Genomic DNA, 20,194 nt, shown 5'->3' with positions numbered 1-20,194 from the left:
TATATTATTGTCAGTTGGATTCGAAAGTGGACAAGGGGCGGCGATCAAGCATCAAATGTGACCAGCCAGACACTCGATCATCGACCAATCAAAACTCACCACACGAATCAAGGAGCCAATCAAATCTCTTTTCTCGCTTCACCAGTCCACAGTCGAAATTCGTGTATATAGTCGTGAGACAGCTGATCGATTTTTTTTTACTTACAACAAATCAGGAAGGGGATTACCAATTCTCGACAATATATATATATATATAATATATACAAATACATACCGTGTCGGCGCCCGTCAAGTTGATACCCAGTCCCCCGCTGCGAGTCGATAAGATGAAGCAAAACACCTACCCAAATCCCAAGTATATGTCATTATATTTTGCAAACTCGTGTCATAAAATATGTAATATATTTGGTATAAGTTGTCCATACATTAATACTCATAATACTAGCTCAATATATATTTATATATATCGTACCTTGGGGTCGGTGTTGAATTTATCCATCAACCGCTGCCGCTGTTCCACGGGGGTCGACCCATCCAGTCGAAAGTACGTGTGCCTATCCATGTCATCATCCCATCAGAACATAATATCTCCAATTTCACCTTTTATATAATGTATATAATATTTATATATACATCTAAACACGTTGATCCCAGCCATCAACATAAATATGTATATCTATATCATACATTCATCTCTCAACACATTTATACCAACGATCCATATACAAATATATATTTAAATATATATAGAATGCTACAACTCTTCCTTTTTCCAAATAAAAGAGGAGGTTTAAATATTCAATTAAGAAATATATATTACCCGTGGACGTTGAGAAATATCTCTAGAATATTCAGCATGGAGCTCATTTGCGAAAAGATAAGGCACCGATGGCTGCCCCGCTTGAGCTCACGCAGCAGTCTGTCCAGTTGCTGCAGCTTGCCACAGTCGAATTGAATGAGTCGCTTGTCTGGAAAGTACAAATGCTGCCGCTGCGTGATTGGGTGGAGCATCGTCCACGCTGGGTCCAGGGCCGCATGCAGCTACACAAACCATCATGGAAAATTGTGGGTAAAATGCACATTATATATATATATATAAACCCCACGGAGTCGTCTTGAACAAGTAAGAACTATATATTGTCAAAGCGATTCGAAACTGGAGCCATCAGCAGAATAACCAATCGAATGTCTGAATGGATTCAAGAACGACCAATCAAATCACGTCCTGTCGAATATATTCAGCCAATCCAAACGTACAATTGACACGACCGACTCTGTCCCTCCGCATCTTTGTACAGTATATTAGTATGTACTAGCTTAATTTCGATCAAATGGTTTCGAATGGTATTTGGCGAAATGACTCACAAGTCCAAATTTGGGTGAAATCCACAATATATATATATATAGTGCATTTCATACATATATAAACCTCAGAGAGTCGTCGTGAACAAATGTATAGGTAGGTGTACACCTATTTACCTGATCGTTGGTTTCTTTCGAGTGCAGTGCGTCCTGCACCCGCCCAGCACTCAACGTGGACCCGACCACTAGCGTCGGCGCCGTCGTTCGAGCTTTGTGCACAAAGCAGAGTACTTTCAGCATGATCTCGAGCCAGTCGTTAAGGCGAGACGTGGGCGACTGGACCATCGCAGCCAACGCAGTACTGGTCGCCTTGCCAACTTTGTTGTGGACGTCCATCGCTGGCGAAATAAATACCTATACCCGTTTGTTAGAGTATTCATTACCACTCTCCAAGTGTACTAACACATATAAAACTATAATATCAGCCATGATATTAGATATATACACATACTAAACATAAATGGCCAGACCCCAATATATATATATATATATATATACAGTATGTGTGAAAGTATTATTAGGTCCATGCAATCCCAAATTGGATTGGAGATTATAATGTATACACACTCTAGGACGACACGAATTGTGCCTTGTTCAATACGCGCCAATATTCACCATAGTACCAATGTCAGGTTGAACGGGGAATATATAAAAAATATATAAATATATATATATACATGCAACATCACCAAACGGACCTGACCAGAGTCAATACTAAGAATAATAATCATACTAATAATAATAATAATGTCAATAATGAAAAACATACACACACGCAACACCTGTCAAGAGCCATTTCTAAGACTAATATAATAATACTACTCATAATGAAAAAACATAGGATCATATCTCCTCCTTCATAAATATATATATAAATATATATATACGCAATATCATGACCAAACGGACCACCCGACAAGAGCCTAAACGAAGTACAATACGAATAATACTATGAATAATAATAAAAAACAGTATCATAATATATCTCGTCGATTCATACCGGCATGGTCGCGATACGCAGCAGTTCATGGGATATAAATGGGGTGGTTTCCATGCATCGCCAGTGGTTGATCCAGGCATTGGCAGTTGCTTTCGCCCGTGTAGCTGCCTGTCGCAGGGTTTTCTGCTGGGTGGCAAAATTCCACAGTGTCGCATACTGTTGTAGCCATTCTTCTTGTTCTTCTTTCTCAAGTGGTGCCATAGATACATCGTCGATAAACACTTGGACAGACGGCGCCAACGTCCGCCTTGCCTGCCAAGCCACCTCGGATGTAACCAACCCATTATCTGGATAAAAACAGCCCAGTGTGCGACGATGTCGGCCGACGACTGCCAAGTTTGCAAACGGATATGACACTGTGAGCGGCGCCATGTCGAACGGGCACAGGACCGGGCGCGCTTCAAACAGATCCGGATGGTTGCATACCTTGCGCAACTGCATGAGTACGTTCATCATGCCCATAAAGTTGCCCCCCGACAGCGCCTTGCGTGTACTGGATCGCGCCATAAAGTCTTCATATAGGAACCGCTGCCGTTTCGATAACGAGCACACGACCACGTGCTCAAACTTGCCAGGCTAGAAAATACACATATATCTCGGCTTGGTATAAAATGTACATATGTATATAAGGATCACGTGAAAAGAGGTTTTGATTATATTGTGAATGTATGTATACAAGATAGCTTAAACCCACAATAGACATATAAGATATATATATGTGAGTGGAGGAGGCGAAATACATTCGTATATATGAAGTAGAAGAAAGAAGAATATATCTGACAGTGGAAATAAAATATAAAAAATGTTAAGAATATTACATACAAAAAAGCATATGCGTAATATAATATTTAAAAAACATGTAGAGGTTATATTTCAACAAAACGTTGAATTACATGGGGCAAAGATACTGCAGGAGGCAAAATAATATATATATTAGAATCATCATTCGATATATATTTGCATGTGATACGTGAATCGATCTATACCATTTGCTTGGCGACATCTTTTTTCAACCGGCGCAACACAAACGGCCGAATGATATTGTGCAATCGTGACACTAGTTGGTCGTTCACGGCCGCTTCCCCTTCCACCTACAAGTCCCAGCAAATATTCAATACAATATATATATATATATATACATCGTTGCTCGACCGTGTTCGACGCAATAAATAACTATTCCAACCAAATTAAACACTAAATCTGCCAATTTTCCATATAAATAAGCAGCGCAAAACAGTCGTACATACCATGGCATTCATGGGGGTGCTGAACCAGTGGCTGAATTGAGCTCGCGACCGAAACAAATGTGGCATTAAAAAGTGCATCAACGCCCACAATTCCATCAAATTGTTTTGCAATGGCGTGCCTACACATATACACCCAAATCGTTTCGGTTACTATCAACACTCTCGCTATAATTAATACTGACTCTATCGCAGTATCACATGGAATATATATATATATATATATATATATTATATACCAGTGAGCAACAGCCGACGCTGTGTGTTGAACGTAAGCAGGGTCTGCCATCGCTGCGACTTCCAGTTTTTGATATTGTGCGCTTCGTCGAGGATTAAATAGTACCATTTCTTGCGCTTAAAGCAGGGCGCATCCGCCACCACCAGCTGGTACGACGTAATGCACACTTGGAAAGCATTTACTTTGGACCATCCGAGTCTAAATATTAATAGTTACACAAGGTGCATTCGTGTCATTTGAAGGGATATTATATATATTGAGTTTGTTATGAACATGCACGTGTAGTATACCGCAACTCTTTACGCCGCTTGGCACTGCCGTAATATGTCATGACCTTGAACCCAGGGCACCACCGTTTGAACTCCATCTCCCAATTCAAGATGCACGACGTCGGCACAATCACCAAGTGCGGCCCCCATAACCTATGAATAGATAACATAAATGGAGCAAACAAATAATACAACCGAATCAAGATATATATATGATATATATATATACCCTTGAACGTTATACGACAACTACTGGACTATATATGATGATGATGTCACGAGGCATTTGTAAATGTGATTTCCACATGCACCTGGTTTGCGTTACAATGTCACCAACAGGTAAAGTAGAACACAAGCAATCCCGTCCTACTATTCATATATATATATATATAACAAGCTATCCCATCCTACTATTCATATATATATATTCGACAAGAAGTATAAAATTAGAAATGATGCTCATACATTGTACAAAGTAGAACATAGGAATCCCATCCACTCAAACTATCCAAATATACATATATATATTAATATATATATACGCCATAAGAAATATAAAAGTACGAATGATGCTGTAAAACAACAGTGTACAGTAGAAACATAGCCATCCCATCCGACTGTTCATATATATATATATATATTCCACAAGACAGATATATAGTTCGTACCCTTCCGTGGCCAGCGCCGCCAAGAGCGAAATCGTCTGGATGGTTTTGCCCAGTCCCATCTCGTCGGCCAGAATCCCATTCATGCGGTTGTGTGCCAACGACAGCAGCCACGCCACACCTACAACATCACACAACTCAAATGTCATATAATATAGTAGTGCATATCATGATCCAGTCATTCGAAAATAGATATCGTTCAAAGAGCATCATATTATCGGCACAATAGAATATAGCCAACCAATCCGATGTCAGGTAAACCAGGATCCTTGAAGACCTCGGCAGAATCAAATATCTGAAGAGAATGGATGAAAAAGAACCGTCTAAGCCAATCAAATCACGTACTGTCGAATATATTCTGCCAATCCAAACGTTTGATTCGGCCCAGTCCCTCCACATTCGGGAAAACCATATATATATATATACTTTAATCGTTGTACAGTATAGTGTGTACAAGAATAAATAGGATCAAAAAATAGATTCGAACGCTACATATTTGGCAAAATAACTCCCAAGTCCAAATTTGGGTGAAATGCGCCATATCGATCGATCTCAAGATTTGGCGAATCGCAGCAGCAGCAGCCCAAAACAATTCCAAATGAATCAAATAAAAACCCATAAACAAATAAAAAACCCATAAACAAATAAATAAAATAAATAAATAAAAACCAAATAAATATTGGGATTTATTCTACTCATATTTTCCTCCTCTGACAGTTGGTTGAATCAACCACCAAACAATTGTTCGCCGGACCTTTGAAATTTCATATAAAAGTCAGTTGAAGAGGTACATATCGTTGGGACTGTAATCCATCATTTTAGCCAATCATACTGCAACCTATATGTTCTTTTGAGCCAATCATACTCGTTTGTTCGATTTTCGATATTTATTGAATCCCCCAAACCAGGCACATAAACCAAATATATAATCAAATAACAAAATAGGCACATAAACCAAATATATAATCAAATAACGACGTACCCGTAGCTTGATATGCTCGCAAGTGCAGCGTATGATGCAGTAGAAACGGACGTTCGAGGCCCACTTGCGTCCACACATCATTGGCGTCATCTGTTAGTGGTACCATGTCCGACATCCTCTTGCTGGTGGCCCTCTTTGTTCTGCTAGTCTCTACAGGCGCGGTTTGAGCCAGCGTCGTCGTGCCATGCATGTCTTCTTCTTCTTCTTCGTCCATGATCGCCGCATACTTGGCGCGCAAGGCTTCAATGGACAAGGTGCTTTCTTCCTGAAGTAACTGGACTTCCATGTCCACGTCTGCCTTGGACTGGAACTGTTCCTCGGCTTCAATCGTACTTTCATCATCTGCTGCTTCTTCTATATCGTCCATTTCAAAGTCGCCATCCGACTCGGTACCTTCTGCTTGTCCACGGGTCTGTATCCTCGTCTTCTCGTCCAAATTTATCGCGGGGGTTACATCCTTATTCCAGGCTAAATCATCTCCATCTTCTCCCTCTTCTTCTTCCTCTCCTTCTTCCATGATCGCCGCGTACTTGGCGTGCAAGGCTTGAATGGACATCGTGCTTTCTTCTTGAAGGAGCGCGACTTCCATGGCCACATCTGCCTTAGACTGCAACTGTTCCTCGGCTTCAATCGTACTTTCGTCATCTGCTGGTTCTTCTACTTCTGAAAAGTCTGAGCCTTCTTCGTCGTACGAGATCTGGTTGTTGGCATCATGCATCATCGCATCGGCCATGGCAAACGTCGTGGCCAGCGCCGACGCGTACTTTTCCGTTTGCTGGAGTAGGAACTGGAGCTGGGTTTCCATCGATGCCTTGCGCCGACTGTCCTCGGCGGCCTTGACTTGGTGCGCCACCAACTTGTCGACCTTGAGCCAAAACTTCTTGACGTCGCGGCCCATCTTGGCGGCAAAACGCTTCCGCGCCTGCTCTTCGTGCTGCAGGGTACGCATCGCGGCCGTGGACTTTTTGCCGTGGTAGCTCGTCACGGACAAACTTAACGTCTTGGCTTTGCGAATGCGCCACTTGCGCTCCTGCGCAAAGTCCGTCGACATCCACTGCATCTCTTGCAGGAGAAAGTCCCAATGACGGAACGACGATGTCGGATTCATGGGATCGGTGGATGAAGATGGAAGCGCCGCGGGGGAGGACGACGGCGGCGCACCTACCAACGACGTCTGACTATTGCGCCGGGACAACGACGTATGTGGGGGGGGTGGCGTGTCGGCCGAGGCGTCCCCCAGCACCGTGTACCGTCGCAACTCTGCCAAAAGACGCTGTTTCTCTTGTTGCAACGCCTCCACCTCGTCGTTGTCGACCCCTGCTCCCGTGTTGTCGATATCAACTTCAGCAACGTCCGTGGACCCAACGCCCTTTTTTCGCTTGTTCGTCGGCTTTAGACCAAGATTTGACTCGGATCGAGTTCGCTTGCCTCGACAAGATCCCTTTCCTTCAATCTTCTTGTTCTGTGGACGTCGAGAAGGAGCATGCTCGCTCGCTGAGGCCGCCGCAACCACGGAATCATCGGCCATCGCTTTGGACCCCAAACTTATTCACCAAAGCAATCGCGAGTTATCCGGAAGTTCAACGGTATCCGGTATGCCGCGGATATAAATCCATGAAAAAACCTGTGTAAATGGATATTGCTCCATTGCCTGAGTCGATTCCCATTCAGTTCCTTCACATGTCAGTCACCAAAGGAGTCGTTAATAAGGTGATGGTACTCAAGACAACGTTAGATCTTGTTGATGTGACGTCTACACATTTGGAGATGCCGTACTACTTCGAAGTACTACGGTACTAGCTGTCCTGGGATATTTGTTTATAAAGGTTTATCCGTAGTTTACCGGTACAATGAGTATTCTGCGATCCATTTTTCGACCTCTGAGCGATGGACATCCTCAAGGGGGCGGCGCAGTCGGTGGTGTATGCGTTCACGTCATGCGTGGATGCGTCATATTCGCGGCGTCTTCGCGCAGAATCCTTTGAAAGCGAAGCTCCGTTCCTCGAGATGCGTGACAAAGCAACAGTGACGTCCAGCAGCAGCAAAAACGTTCACCATCTCTTGTCGACGCCGATGGATAAGTACTCGCGAATGGTGCAGGCGGGGGTGCCAACAGAAAAAGTGAAACTCAAGATGAGCATGGAAGGAATCGATCCCCAACTACTGGACCATGCAGCTGCACAGTCATATGAAACGTCTTTGTACCCCATGCAGTCAGCTCACCGGCCGCTGCAGCCGCATCAATCCCAACAACAATTCCCTACCATGTCTGTGTAATGTAAATATCTTCCTTCCCTCATTATACTATGTGTTTTCCCGATGCAGATCGTCCTGCTCAGTTGCACGTTGCTGCGTTCTGCCTAGATATGATGGCAAACGTGTGGGATTTATTATCGACCTTTGATCGTTCCTGTCCTTGGTTACCATCTCCTTCATTCGTCAAGTCATCGGAGGCCGACATCACACATGATAGAAGTACGATATACAGCGGTACGTCCACATGCCACAGGCGCTTCCATGGCATACGTTTACAGCATCGTGCACGCTAGTATGCATTCAGCAGGACACCATGACGCTTCCATGGCAAATTGAGAAATGCGCGAAGGGTGGTGTCTTTTGGTTGGTTAAAATGGCTTGAATGCACACTTTTGATTGGTTAAAACGGCCTGAAAGCACACTTTTGATTGGTTAATACCACCAAGTCAAAATGTCGATCCTACAGTGTTGTTCTTTATAAATTAGGTTTGTACTAACTATACTATATGGTCTCTTAACACCAGCCGTCGTCTTCCGCGACGTCCGAGTCGGCATCGGGGTACGTGACGTCTTTACAGAGGTGGTCGATGTCGCTTAGGGTAAAGCTCGCGTCGCCCTTGCACAGCACACTGTTCATGACACCGACAAGCGCAAGGAGGTTCCCTCGCACGACGGGAACTTGATGGGATGACGCTGCTTCTTCGTTGGGTTGGTTGTCGTCGCTTTCTTCGGACGCGGTGGATTCGTTCGAGAACCGGTTGCAGCATGCATGTTCCTTGTGACAGCATGCATGTTCCTTGTGACAGCAGACTTCGTCCTTGGCGTCGTCACTCCAATCGAAATGGCCCAGCCGTCGCCACATCGAGATGTCGTTGGAACTCAGCGCAAACACTTCGGCGCATGGACTGCCGCGGTACTTGAGGTACGTCAAGCTCTTGGTGCAGAAACCGAGAAGCTTGGTTTGTGCTGGTCGTTGGTCATGGGCGGCAAAACCTTCCGTGACGCGAACCACGAGTTCGTCTAAGGTTTCCATGGCCTCGAACTCAAACACACTGCACGGGGCGTCGCAGAACGTCACCCGCGCATCATCGGGGAGGTCTAGGAACTCGATTTCTTCTTCGATGGACTCGAGGAAGGAATCATTGCTGGCGGCGGCAGCCTCCCGCATGTTTTCGGGAGTGTTGAGGCATTCGATGGTGAAGGGTTGCACGATGTGTTCTTCGCTCGGGCCGGCGACGTCCATCTTGGACACTGTCGATCGGATCCAGCTTAAGCGGCGCTTGAGAGACTCCTGGACCTTGGAGATGTCCCAGCATCCAGACTTCTCGGTATCAAGGGAAATCGACCGCTGCATTCGATGCGGCGGTGACGGAGGGGTTGGAGAATGGAACGTTGGCGCGCCGTAGACTGGGGAGTCCATGACAATGCCTTCCGGCAGCGGTTCCTGTGGATGGTACTCTGGGTAGAACTCCCACTCGTGCGGGTCGTCGTCGAGGTCGGACGCGCGTGCGTACGTGTGTTGCTGCCGCGTGAAGATGCTTCGCGGCGCGTTGGCATTCGGGGACGTGTTCGGCGTCGACCCGAAGATCTTGTGGATGAAGTATTCCTTCATATTCAATTTGGTCAGCGATGTAGATGAGGAGGACGCTGGCTTCATGATGCCGCTGCTCCTGCTTGTTGGTTGAGTTCCTCGCTGTGGAAATCGCACTGCCCCTACGACTACCCCAATCTCCATCTGGGCATCAAATTTGAGTGTCTAACAATGACCTATGGGCATACGTTATTCAAGTTTAAATATGTCAAATATACAGTACATGGAGTGAGTAATCTATTACGACCCCAAAGTAGCCAGCATGATGTGCTGGTATGCCGGAATACATTAATCAAGGTAACATGTGATCATGTGTGTGTTTTAGGTACATTTACATAGACACGACGACAATATATAGTAGCAGGATGTCCTGGTAACATTAAGCGTTCAACTGTCGTCGCGCCTCTGACGCCAGCTCCAACTTCGATAAACTTCGATCCTGTCAACATACGGAAGAAGCGAGAAAGAAGATGCCAATCAATCAATGGACAGAGTAGTAACCTGGCAACCAAAGTTGTCAAATGCGCGACCTTGTCCTTGTTGCTGTCGTGTCGCCGTCGACTGAGGCGGCTAAGTCTAGCTCCAGCCTTGTCTCTGAATGGAGTCCTAACGACATCTGAGTTTTCTCCAAGAGAAAAGTGTGCGAATGCATGCGATGCGCTCATATGGTGCTAAATGGGTGCGGTGCAAAGGCAACTCTGGTGTAATTTCAGAGAAGAACCAAACTTACAAATCGTCGCCACGGTTTGACAGTGAATTGAACGAACTAACTTACTGTAGTACTCTCAAAATGTGTCGTCGTAACCAGAGCTACCACAATGTGAACCAACAGGCACAAATAATCTTCATCCCATCGCCTTGCAGGTATTACCGGTCGGTACATATACCAGGTATAACATGGCATGTGATTGCAATAGTCCAATGCGTTTCTATCAGGTCATGTAAAGTTGAAATCATTTTTAATTGTTAACATTGTCAAGATGGAATTGATTTTGTACATTAATAAAATACTCGTGACTTTCATGACATACCACTGTGTTGATTTTTCACTGGACATCCCCAGCTGTATATACTACCTACTGTCGTAGTTTTCGAGTCGAAGGGCAGTATACTGAAGTCAAGTGAGACAGCACTGATTTGGCTCCTCTGCAATCACGAGTATCATCGACATACTGGTACCGTACTACAGTACAGACTGTACTACATACCGGTACTCCTGAGTACTGTAGTACCAGTACTTCGGAGTACTTTACAAACAATTATTTTAATAATTGTTTGTATTGTGCTTTGCACCTTTTTTGGCAATTCCAGGGTTAAATTCATTGTTTAAAAATTTCTCAGGCTTAAATAATGTCTAAAGTAACTTGAATAACGGTTGGGTGCGTTGTTTAAAGTTACTTCATCTATTGCGATGATTGGTTGGTTGAAGGTGGTTTTACAGGCACTGTCGTAAAACAAGTTGTTTGCCGTTTTCATTCTGGCAAACAACTTGCTTTACGTCAACATGTCAAGGTGCTTGACGCAATGAAACTGAAGGAGCTATGGCCACATATATGACCTCCCATCCGTGATCACTACAGTACTAACATTATCTACTCCGAGTAATGTATACAAAGTATAACGTTAGGGATATAGTTAGGCTACAGTACATGTAGTCGTCGCTCTGTCCAATGATTCAAAGCTATGCCATACCTTCAACTCTTGATCTGCTCTAACCTTAGCACTGTACGTGGAAGGCAAGGGCGCACTACGACTACACGATGTATAGTACTCCCATTTCACATATAATACGGTATGCATCGTGATGAACTGGTGGTTGTACGGCGTAAGTTGGCCTGGTGCTGCAACTCGATTAGTTAGCAGCTGAAATAAAGTAAGGGTTGTTTATTCTGCTGAAATGCAAAACTTGTGTTTAGCGTTGTTTTATCTTCAATCGGGTTTATATTATTTTAAAGGTCTGGTTGTTTAGCGCAGTTAAACAACGGGCAAACTACATGAAAAGCACAATACGTTGTACTATTATTAAAATAATAGTACAACGTATTAATAGTAGTAATATATCGTAAAACTGTACCGTACAATGTGATTGACACCATGTACTACTGTACCGTACTACGTTGTACTATTAATGCGCAGGTTTGAACTGTACTACAGTATTACATGTACTACAGTAGTACTAGGTATTACGTACTATTAGTAGTAGTTTTGTACTGTACTAATAGTACGAAGTACAACGTCGTATGTATAATTCCCTCATTGTAACCGCTCCAACTTGTTATTCTCAAAAAATATTTCAATTTGAGTGTTTATATGGAATTTCTATTCTCGGGCTGCATCACCTCTTGCTACGGTCTCAGTGGTTATCCACTGGCGATACAGTTAACCCCGGAGATTTAGCATTGTATGTACTGACAACCAACGGACCTGAAGTCTCGTCGAATGTAGTCGTCGCTCTGTCCAATGATTCAAAGCTATGCCATACCTTCAACTCTTGATCTGCTCTAACCTTAGCACTGTACGTGGAAGGCAAGGGCGCACTACGACTACACGATGTATAGTACTCCCATTTCACATTCTAATACGGTATGCATCGTGATGAACTGGTGGTTGTACGGCGTAAGTTGGCCTGGTGCTGCAACTCGATTAGTTAGCAGCTGAAATAAAGTAAGGGTTGTTTTATTCTGCTGAAATGCAGAACTTGTGTTTAGCGTTGTTTTATCTTCAATCGGGTTTATATTATTTTAAAGGTCTGGTTGTTTAGCGCAGTTAAACAACGGGCAAACTACATGAAAAGCACAATACGTTGTACTATTATTAAAATAATAGTACAACGTATTAATAGTAGTAATATATCGTAAAACTGTACCGTACAATGTGATTGACACCATGTACTACTGTACCGTACTACGTTGTACTATTAATGCGCAGGTTTGAACTGTACTACAGTATTACATGTACTACAGTAGTACTAGGTATTACGTACTATTAGTAGTAGTTTTGTACTGTACTAATAGTACGAAGTACAACGTCGTATGTATAATTCCCTCATTGTAACCGCTCCAACTTGTTATTCTCAAAAAATATTTCAATTTGAGTGTTTATATGGAATTTCTATACTCGGGCTGCATCACCTCTTGCTACGGTCTCAGTGGTTATCCACTGGCGATACAGTTAACCCCGGAGATTTAGCATTGTATGTACTGACAACCAACGGACCTGAAGTCTCGTCGAATGTATTTTTCGTAGTTTGATTCATCGGGGTCCCAGGTTATAGTGCTTCGGGCAAAACATAAGTATCCGGATGACAAAATTTCCTCACTTGAAACAGTATTTCGGGTCTAAGCAACAGTGGAGAATATTAATGAGGGAGTTATTCATTACTACTAGTACTCGAGTATGTCGAAAGTCGGGTTTGCATGGGTTACCTGATTGGTCTACCAGCTGCAATCGTTGATCATTTGGACAAATCAAAGCAATGCATTTGAATGAAGCGTATCTGATTGGATTTATATATAGTATTGAGATCACAGCTAGGGAGCGGATGTACTGTGTAGTACATTGTACACGTACAATATTGTATACTGTACATAAGTGTAGTGGTTGTCCGCAGATTATCCGGATTCCTTCGTGCGACTTTACAAGGTACTTATTGCCAATTCCGACATAGTAAGTTATTCGCACTTCTCGCACGCATGTAAGAGCCTGCTCGGGGGTATGTATAACTAGAAATACTATGCATATGTATAACTAGAAATACTATGCACGGGTCTACGAGCTACATCGAGCAAAGTACTCTTGAGTGCCTGCTACTGTATGCCCATCGGACAAAACCTAGCCTTGGTGGGCGAGAATTACGCGTTTGCAATCCTCCTCCCACATGCAGTATCGAATTCTAGCATCACGTACAGTTTCTAAACGTGTGTACCGTATGTACAGTTGTAGGTGGTTGCTTGTGGAAGTTCATACTACGTAGTATTTTACTGTAAGTTGAAGTCACTGCGTCCGGATGACCGTTATCCGTGCATTGAATTCCAAGTATACAAAGTTTAGTATATAAATCTCACGTACATACAATGTACACTAAATATTGTTGTATCGGTTCCCTATACAACGTTACAGTAAATTACAGTAGTACTAGACCGCTTTGCTGTCAATTACAGCAATATGACGTGGCACGTTCTGCAACGACAAATATTCATTGAGATGTACCGGTAGTGTATACGTATGTATGTGTAGTCTCCGCAAATCTAGTACTAGTACTCTGGAGTACTATTAATAGGACAGTACTAAAAATAGTATGGCCAAGCAACTGACCTGTAAAGAAGCACCAGAGTCAATCCTGCAAGCTCTTCATCATGTTCCCTGCTTCCTTTGGTTTGACCAAGTAAAAATTAATGAGGACATGTCAATTCCTTCCACGTATTAATAGTAATATATCATACTATTATTAATAGTACAGTAGTACAGTACTGTACTCCGATCCATGAATTATAATACTGGTACTACGTGGTATTAATAATACTGCATACTAGTAGTAGTAGTACTACTACGCCGCTCGAAATCCAACAAGAAACCCGACGCCAAAGCCACTGCCAGCTGGAAGACTATACTCGAGCACGTTGAGTACTTGGTCGTACACGACTTTGATGTCCGTCGAGTTGACTTTGCCATCCTACAAACAAGACCATGATCGATGCCACCGTCAATCATCGAGAGATGTACATGTATGTACCTTGTTCGTGTCCATCAAGGCAGTGATATCCTGCTGGAGCTTTGCATAGTTGACGTTCACGTAGCCACTGTAACTGGCGTACTGCATACCGACAAAGGCCGCCCCCACCAAGAACGCGCCGACCTTGGACACCTTCTTCAACGTGAACCCCGAGCACGCACCCAACGCAAACCCCCACGAGATTTGGTCGGCGTTTTCTCCCAGAAGGCTCACGTGCGTCTGCACTTGATCCAGGGAGGTCGGGAGTTGTTCAAGAGCTTTCTCCACGGATGCTTGAATCTTGGCCAAGTTGAACGTGTCGTGGTTGTCGTCGTCGTCCTTGTTCCCTGCACATTTGGCTGACGAGCTCGCGTCCATGGATGTGACTAGCCCCACAGGAAGCACCACGAACAGCCATCGTAGGGTAGATGCAGCCTGTTGATGTGCAGACGGGAGCGGCCTGCGAAGTGGGAATGAGGAAGAGTTCGACAAGTCCGAGCAACAATCACGTACATGGCCAGTTCCACAGCTCGCAGTTGAGAGGTGTTATGCTTGCATGAAGTCGATGCAAGGCGGGAGAAGGCGGCGCGGCTGAGAGCAGGAGCCGCTCGCCGACGAAGGACGTTCAACATGAAGGCAGGCCGTTGCAAAAATGACGAAGGAAGGAAATAAATACTCAAAGAAACGTGGTGTTTTGAACGCGTCAGATTGTGAATCGATAAAACGTGTTTTAATCTCGTAGGTGACGTTGACGGAATTCATCGAGTTTGCCGACCCGCCGTCGAAAGCGTCGACGTTATTGGAGCAAAAAGTGCTGATTGAATTATCTGGCTACGAGCATGCCGAAGGTCGCGTTGCGGCCATCTTTCACGAGTTTGACCCCAACGACACGGGTATATAAATAATATATATATATATCCCCTACCAAACCGTTCCCTCAATCGATTGTGTGTGATTGATCAGGTAAAAGGGTTTAACCTAAGGCGTCAAGTATTTTTTTTTCAAACGTCTTGATCGAGCCACATCCGAAATTTTATCCGGTCCGGATAACCTTAAAATAGGTGAAAGAATCACTTTCGGAGGCGGCATCGACATGGACCGGTTCGTCAAGTGTCCTTCATGCAAGGTGAACATCCCAAAGCAAGACCTTGTCGTGCTTGCGGGCGAAAGCGACGTCGTCTCATGCACTGTGTGCAAGGCCAAGCTCCCATCGCACGTGCTCTCTGCGACCACCACGTCCGCAGCCGCCGCGCCCAAGACGACCACCAAGCGACGATGGATCGAGCTCGTATCGAAGCGTGGTCGCACGTATTACCACAACAACGACACCGGCGAAGACCGGTGGGACGTTCCGCCAGACTTTGAAGTCGTGTCCACCGTCGCCGTCCATGCCGACGCGGCGCCGGCCATGGGTATGATGATGATTCCTGCTCGCTGACGACTTCTTCTGATCCACATACATATATATACCGGGAGTAGTCAACTTCAAGAACGACGATCCTGTGCGCAACGCCATCCTTCTACAGCAAAACAAGCGAGAAGCCCGTAAACAAGGCATCGCCGAAGACGTGATTGAGACGTTGGCAGCCAAGCAAGCCGCAGAGCAAGCGGGAAGTTCCCTGCAAAGCCAGCTGGCGGCGTTAGAAAAGGCGCAAAAGGCTGCTAAGAACAGCCAAGAAGCCACTCAAACAGTGCATACTCCACCACCAGTACCAGTATTGCCATCTACCCAACTGGACAAGCCGAAAACACGCCACGACGAGGCAAAGCCCTCAGAAGCTAGCTCGTGCACACTCATGTAATCCATCACGGTCGAATGTTTACGTATAGTTAAGACGTGATAAAAGTACTTGCAAGATAAACCAACGTCGAAAACCGTAAACGACACTTACTACCTGTGTACCTCCATTTAATAAGTATAGTATGTATAGAACGAGTAGTCGTACTACAGTTGTAACGGTGGGTGGCTGGCAATGGGAAAAAAGGTGTAAGCTTATGGTTACACGAGAATAATCAGGATGGCAACAGCATGAACGCAATGGATCAACCAATCATCCAAGCATTAGCTCGACTTGAACGATGGGCGACAGACACATGAGCTGGTAACGTTATACCGCTCCAAGGTCCTGTGCTCGTGTATCACTCGCCAGGCACGGGCACGCAAAAACGACTGGGTTGGCCATGCAACGAGCGGTCCCAACCACCCATTCCTTCACAAACCAACAATCACGTGATAGACTTGGCCAAAGCCATCGCTGGCCCACAAGACGGTAGTAATACGTCGTACCAGCGAGGATAAGTCCACGCACATGGATGCTGTGACGCTCCCCTCACGTGATTATGACTACATCCGAGTGTTGATCGTTATAATTGCATTCGATGTGCAACCCGTGCGCAGCCCTTCGGTATACCCTCCTCGATAATTCTACTCCATAGCATCCCCCCACGCTACATACCGGTACAGTACTGATAAAGCGCATTATCTAGAAGGATGCGAATGAGTATGTACTGTACATTGCATACTTGAGTGCGCTGTCTATCAGGCTGGGGGGGTCAATTATTGTGGAGGGGGGCTGTATAGCGTAGGCTTTATACATCAAGGGGGTACACACCGCTGCAACTGCAGCGATCCAAGCTGAGTGGTATACGCACATGGCCAAACGCACCAAATATCCCCCGCGGCGTGGATCAAGGGATGAATGGAAACCCAAGACCTTCAAAAGCTTACACTCACTCACGGATGATTCCTACTGTACATGTATTGCTGTCTGGGCTAGTAGACTACCGTCGTCGTAGTAACGTTAATTGGGAGACACTGGATGAAACACAATAATGTTAATTACAATATTATTTATAATGTATCCTTGGTTAAGAGGCACTGGTGGAAGCAGACCACATCAATCATTGTGTAGGTTCACCCGTTGTTCGATTACAGTTGGCAACGGACTGTCCAAACGGCGTCACACTTAAACCAGCCTCACTTTGAAAATACAAAGCCCAACAAACAACGATGAAGACGGTGGTGTGTCTTGTTCGAGGGAAACTGTGTCGTATCGATACGGAAGATCGTCAGTTCATGCCTGCCTTGAAGGAAATAATCAATACACAAACCAGATCGTACGCGTCGCTGTTCGTGATGGAAATGTACCTGATGAAGCCCAACGGCAAGTGGCTTAAGACGGGAGACCCTGACGCCCAGAAGCTCATGCGATTGAAGGTTCCGGCCAGCATCCGAGCTATGATGAGAAAGAATGGGGAGATGAATCTCGTCCCCTTCATGTCCGACCCTGCGTACGGCTTCCCCGATACAGAAGATGCTCGAGATGATGAAATTCACATCCTTGTTCAGGGCCAAAGGCCTTATTGTACGTTGCACCACCGTTTGTTTTGGATGACTAACCTCTTGTTTTGCTTGTGTTAGCCGTGTTGTACGGGTATGGCGAACCTTTTCACGTCACGGCTTGGTATTGGCTCCGTGACCTCTTTACGTCCACGTGTGACTCGGCTGCGAAATAGTAACACCCCCAAGTGAGCGTGTACGACGCCCAGTCGTCGTCGTCGAGGTTATATACGTATAGTTTGGAATGGTTGAAGTTATTTAGGCCTGTTCCAAGTAGATATTTTTAGCAAAATGAAAAATTGGTTCCAAGTACAGTTTCCTACTTTTTTATCTCTTTTTGTGCGTACCTCTTTTTTGTGCGATTTTTTCGCAACTCGCTATACCAAAAGTAGAAAAAGAGGTCCAAGAGGTAAATCGATTTTGATTGGCTCATGCTATTTCTGAAATCTACTTCGTACAACAAACACACTAACGTTTCAGTCAGCCAATCGAATGCATCGTCGAGATAACGTTATACGGCTCCATGGTCCTGTGCTCATGTGTCACTCGCCAGGCACGGGCACGCAAAAACGACTGGGTTGGCCATGCAACGAGCGGTCCCAACCACCCATTTCTTCACAAACCAACAAGCACGTGATAGACTTGGCCAAAGCCATCCCTGGCTCACAAGACGGTAGTAGTACGTCGTACCAGCGAGGAAAAGTCCACGCACATGGATGCTGTGACGCTCCGTCTAGCCGAAATGCAAACCACGAAGGTCGCTAACATCATGGCGAGAGGGGGGTTCAGGGGTGTTTGGCAGCGTATATATAATGCTGCGACAGGGTGAACGTTCGTGTCGTGGGTGTGTTGTGTATGGGGCTCACTGGACGAAAACAAGCACCGGGTAAATTTTGGACTTACAGTTAACTATGAGTCGGGGGGTATCCACATGTACTACTAGGAGTCTACAGTACCCCCTCACGTGATTATGATTACATCCAAGTGTTGATCGTTATAATTGCAGCGATGTGCAACCCCTGCACGGCCCTTCGGTATACCCTCCTCGACAATTCAACGAGCAGTCTGGACTGCCTGTCCATGAGATCTGCACTTTTAGCGCATTGGCAATCAGATTTTAGGGGTCCTCCATAGTATCCCCTCATGCAACATACCAGTACGGTACTGTACTGTAATTGTTAAAAGCGCATGCATACATACTCTAGAAGTATGCGAATGAGTATGTACATACTCTAGAAGTATGCGAATGAGTATGTACTGTACATTAGTGCGCTAACGGTACAGAATGCGCATTGTCTATTGGGCTGGGAGAGTCAATTATTGTGGAGGGGGGCTGTATAACGTAGGATTTATGCATCAAGGGGGTACACGCCACTGCAATTGCAGCGATCCAAGCTGAGTGGTATACGCACATGGCCAAATGAACCAAATATCCCCCGCGGCGTGGATCAAGGGATGAATGGAAACCCAAGACAGGGGACCTTGAAACAGCTTACACTCACTCACGGACGATTCCCACTTAGCAAAATTATAGATATGTCGGTGTGAGGTCAAAAGGCAGGCATGAACTGACGATCTTCCGTATCGATACGACACAGGTTCCCTCGAACAAGACACACCACCGTCTTCATCGTTGTTTGTTGGGCTTTGTATTTTCAAAGTTAGGCTGGTTTAAGTGTGACGCCGTTTGGACAGTCCGTTGCCAACTGTAGCCATCAGTGCATCTCCACCACATGTAACCGTCAAAGGCAGTTTCAATTCACCCTGCTTTTTTGTGTCGCAACACAACAATCAATCTTCAATTTCCAAACCTCTCGCAACCGAAAAAGTGGAGTCTCGAATCGCGACAGTAACCCAAACCGCCGATCGATGATAATGACCACGTATGTCTTCATCACCTAACGTTCACAGGGCCTTACAGTAGTACAATATACAAATTTGTGTGTGGTGGTACGTCAGTCTTATCAGTGCATATTGTGCTCGATCCAGTGTTTACCGGTAGTACTAGTACTTTACTGTTAACGTTTGTAAGTCCACTCGCTCACCTCATGATACTCTTAGTACTACTAACGTTAGTAGTAGGTGTGTTTCGTCCTATTAATATTAATGTGCTTTTCACCAATTTGCCCATTGTTTTATCGCTCTATTCAATGGATGACAAAATTAAAACCACACGTTAAACAACGCAAATCGAGAGTCTGGCACATGAGCTAACAGGGCGTGTTCGGAGCGACTTTTGTGTCAGCGGTTTTTGGCTTTTTCCACAAGCCGCTGAAATATCAGCGACTTTTTGCCTTCACTGACATTGGTTAATAACAAGGAAAAATCAACCAATGATGCGTCCTAAAATTCATTGTCCATTTTCAGCTCTATGACAGCGGAGCGCAGAAAATTGTTGTCGCGTAGTGGCTGTGGTGGCCAAATGTTCAGGCGGCGAGTGGCGAAACGACGTAGAGTAGATATAGCGCATGAGAACTATGTATCTACGCAAGTCAGTCGTAAGTCGGCGGCTTGGAAATATAGACTGCCACGCTAA

General features: G+C 44.9%; 6 protein-coding genes across 6 annotated transcripts in view; 3 read left to right on the top strand and 3 right to left on the bottom strand.

Annotated features, from left to right (window-relative positions):
* Positions 1 to 7,315, bottom strand: part of H257_09921 (hypothetical protein) — a 15,370-nt gene extending 8,055 nt beyond the window's left edge. Inside the window, exons 1-7 of the mRNA XM_009836303.1 lie at positions 5,761 to 7,315; positions 4,782 to 4,899; positions 4,135 to 4,266; positions 3,846 to 4,042; positions 3,610 to 3,728; positions 3,349 to 3,453; positions 2,363 to 2,938 (exon numbers count right to left, since the gene is read on the bottom strand). Coding sequence (XP_009834605.1) covers positions 2,363 to 2,938; positions 3,349 to 3,453; positions 3,610 to 3,728; positions 3,846 to 4,042; positions 4,135 to 4,266; positions 4,782 to 4,899; positions 5,761 to 7,288 — 2,775 coding nt within the window. The 5' untranslated portion in view covers positions 7,289 to 7,315. The remainder of the gene's footprint in view (positions 1 to 2,362; positions 2,939 to 3,348; positions 3,454 to 3,609; positions 3,729 to 3,845; positions 4,043 to 4,134; positions 4,267 to 4,781; positions 4,900 to 5,760) is intronic.
* A 312-nt stretch (positions 7,316 to 7,627) lies between these two features.
* On the top strand, positions 7,628 to 8,079 carry H257_09920 (hypothetical protein). The gene has a single exon (XM_009836302.1). The coding sequence runs from the start codon at positions 7,648 to 7,650 to the stop codon at positions 8,035 to 8,037; it is 390 nt and encodes a 129-aa protein (XP_009834604.1). The 5' UTR covers positions 7,628 to 7,647; the 3' UTR covers positions 8,038 to 8,079.
* A 349-nt stretch (positions 8,080 to 8,428) lies between these two features.
* On the top strand, positions 8,429 to 9,733 carry H257_09919 (hypothetical protein). The gene has a single exon (XM_009836301.1). The coding sequence runs from the start codon at positions 8,883 to 8,885 to the stop codon at positions 9,420 to 9,422; it is 540 nt and encodes a 179-aa protein (XP_009834603.1). The 5' UTR covers positions 8,429 to 8,882; the 3' UTR covers positions 9,423 to 9,733.
* Positions 9,734 to 14,021: 4,288 nt separating this feature from the next.
* On the bottom strand, positions 14,022 to 14,979 carry H257_09918 (hypothetical protein). The gene is made up of 3 exons (XM_009836300.1): positions 14,832 to 14,979; positions 14,340 to 14,778; positions 14,022 to 14,279 (listed from the first exon to the last, which is right to left on the bottom strand). The coding sequence occupies exons 1-3, from the start codon at positions 14,948 to 14,950 to the stop codon at positions 14,154 to 14,156; spliced, it is 684 nt and encodes a 227-aa protein (XP_009834602.1). The 5' UTR covers positions 14,951 to 14,979; the 3' UTR covers positions 14,022 to 14,153.
* A 421-nt stretch (positions 14,980 to 15,400) lies between these two features.
* Positions 15,401 to 16,210, bottom strand: H257_09917 (hypothetical protein). The gene has a single exon (XM_009836299.1). The coding sequence runs from the start codon at positions 15,874 to 15,876 to the stop codon at positions 15,499 to 15,501; it is 378 nt and encodes a 125-aa protein (XP_009834601.1). The 5' UTR covers positions 15,877 to 16,210; the 3' UTR covers positions 15,401 to 15,498.
* A 1,118-nt stretch (positions 16,211 to 17,328) lies between these two features.
* On the top strand, positions 17,329 to 18,423 carry H257_09916 (hypothetical protein; the record flags this gene model as incomplete). Its single annotated transcript, XM_009836298.1, has 3 exons — positions 17,329 to 17,683; positions 17,740 to 17,814; positions 18,212 to 18,423. 3 exons carry the CDS (start codon positions 17,329 to 17,331, stop codon positions 18,421 to 18,423), a joined length of 642 nt encoding a protein of 213 aa, XP_009834600.1.
* Between the last annotated feature and the right edge of the window lie 1,771 nt (positions 18,424 to 20,194).

The sequence above is a fragment of the Aphanomyces astaci genome, assembly GCF_000520075.1.
Source record: "Aphanomyces astaci strain APO3 unplaced genomic scaffold supercont1.25, whole genome shotgun sequence".
Classification (NCBI taxonomy): domain Eukaryota; phylum Oomycota; class Saprolegniomycetes; order Saprolegniales; family Verrucalvaceae; genus Aphanomyces; species Aphanomyces astaci.
The sequence above is the reverse complement of the archived record's forward strand: the minus strand, read 5'-3'. Positions and strand labels throughout refer to the sequence as shown.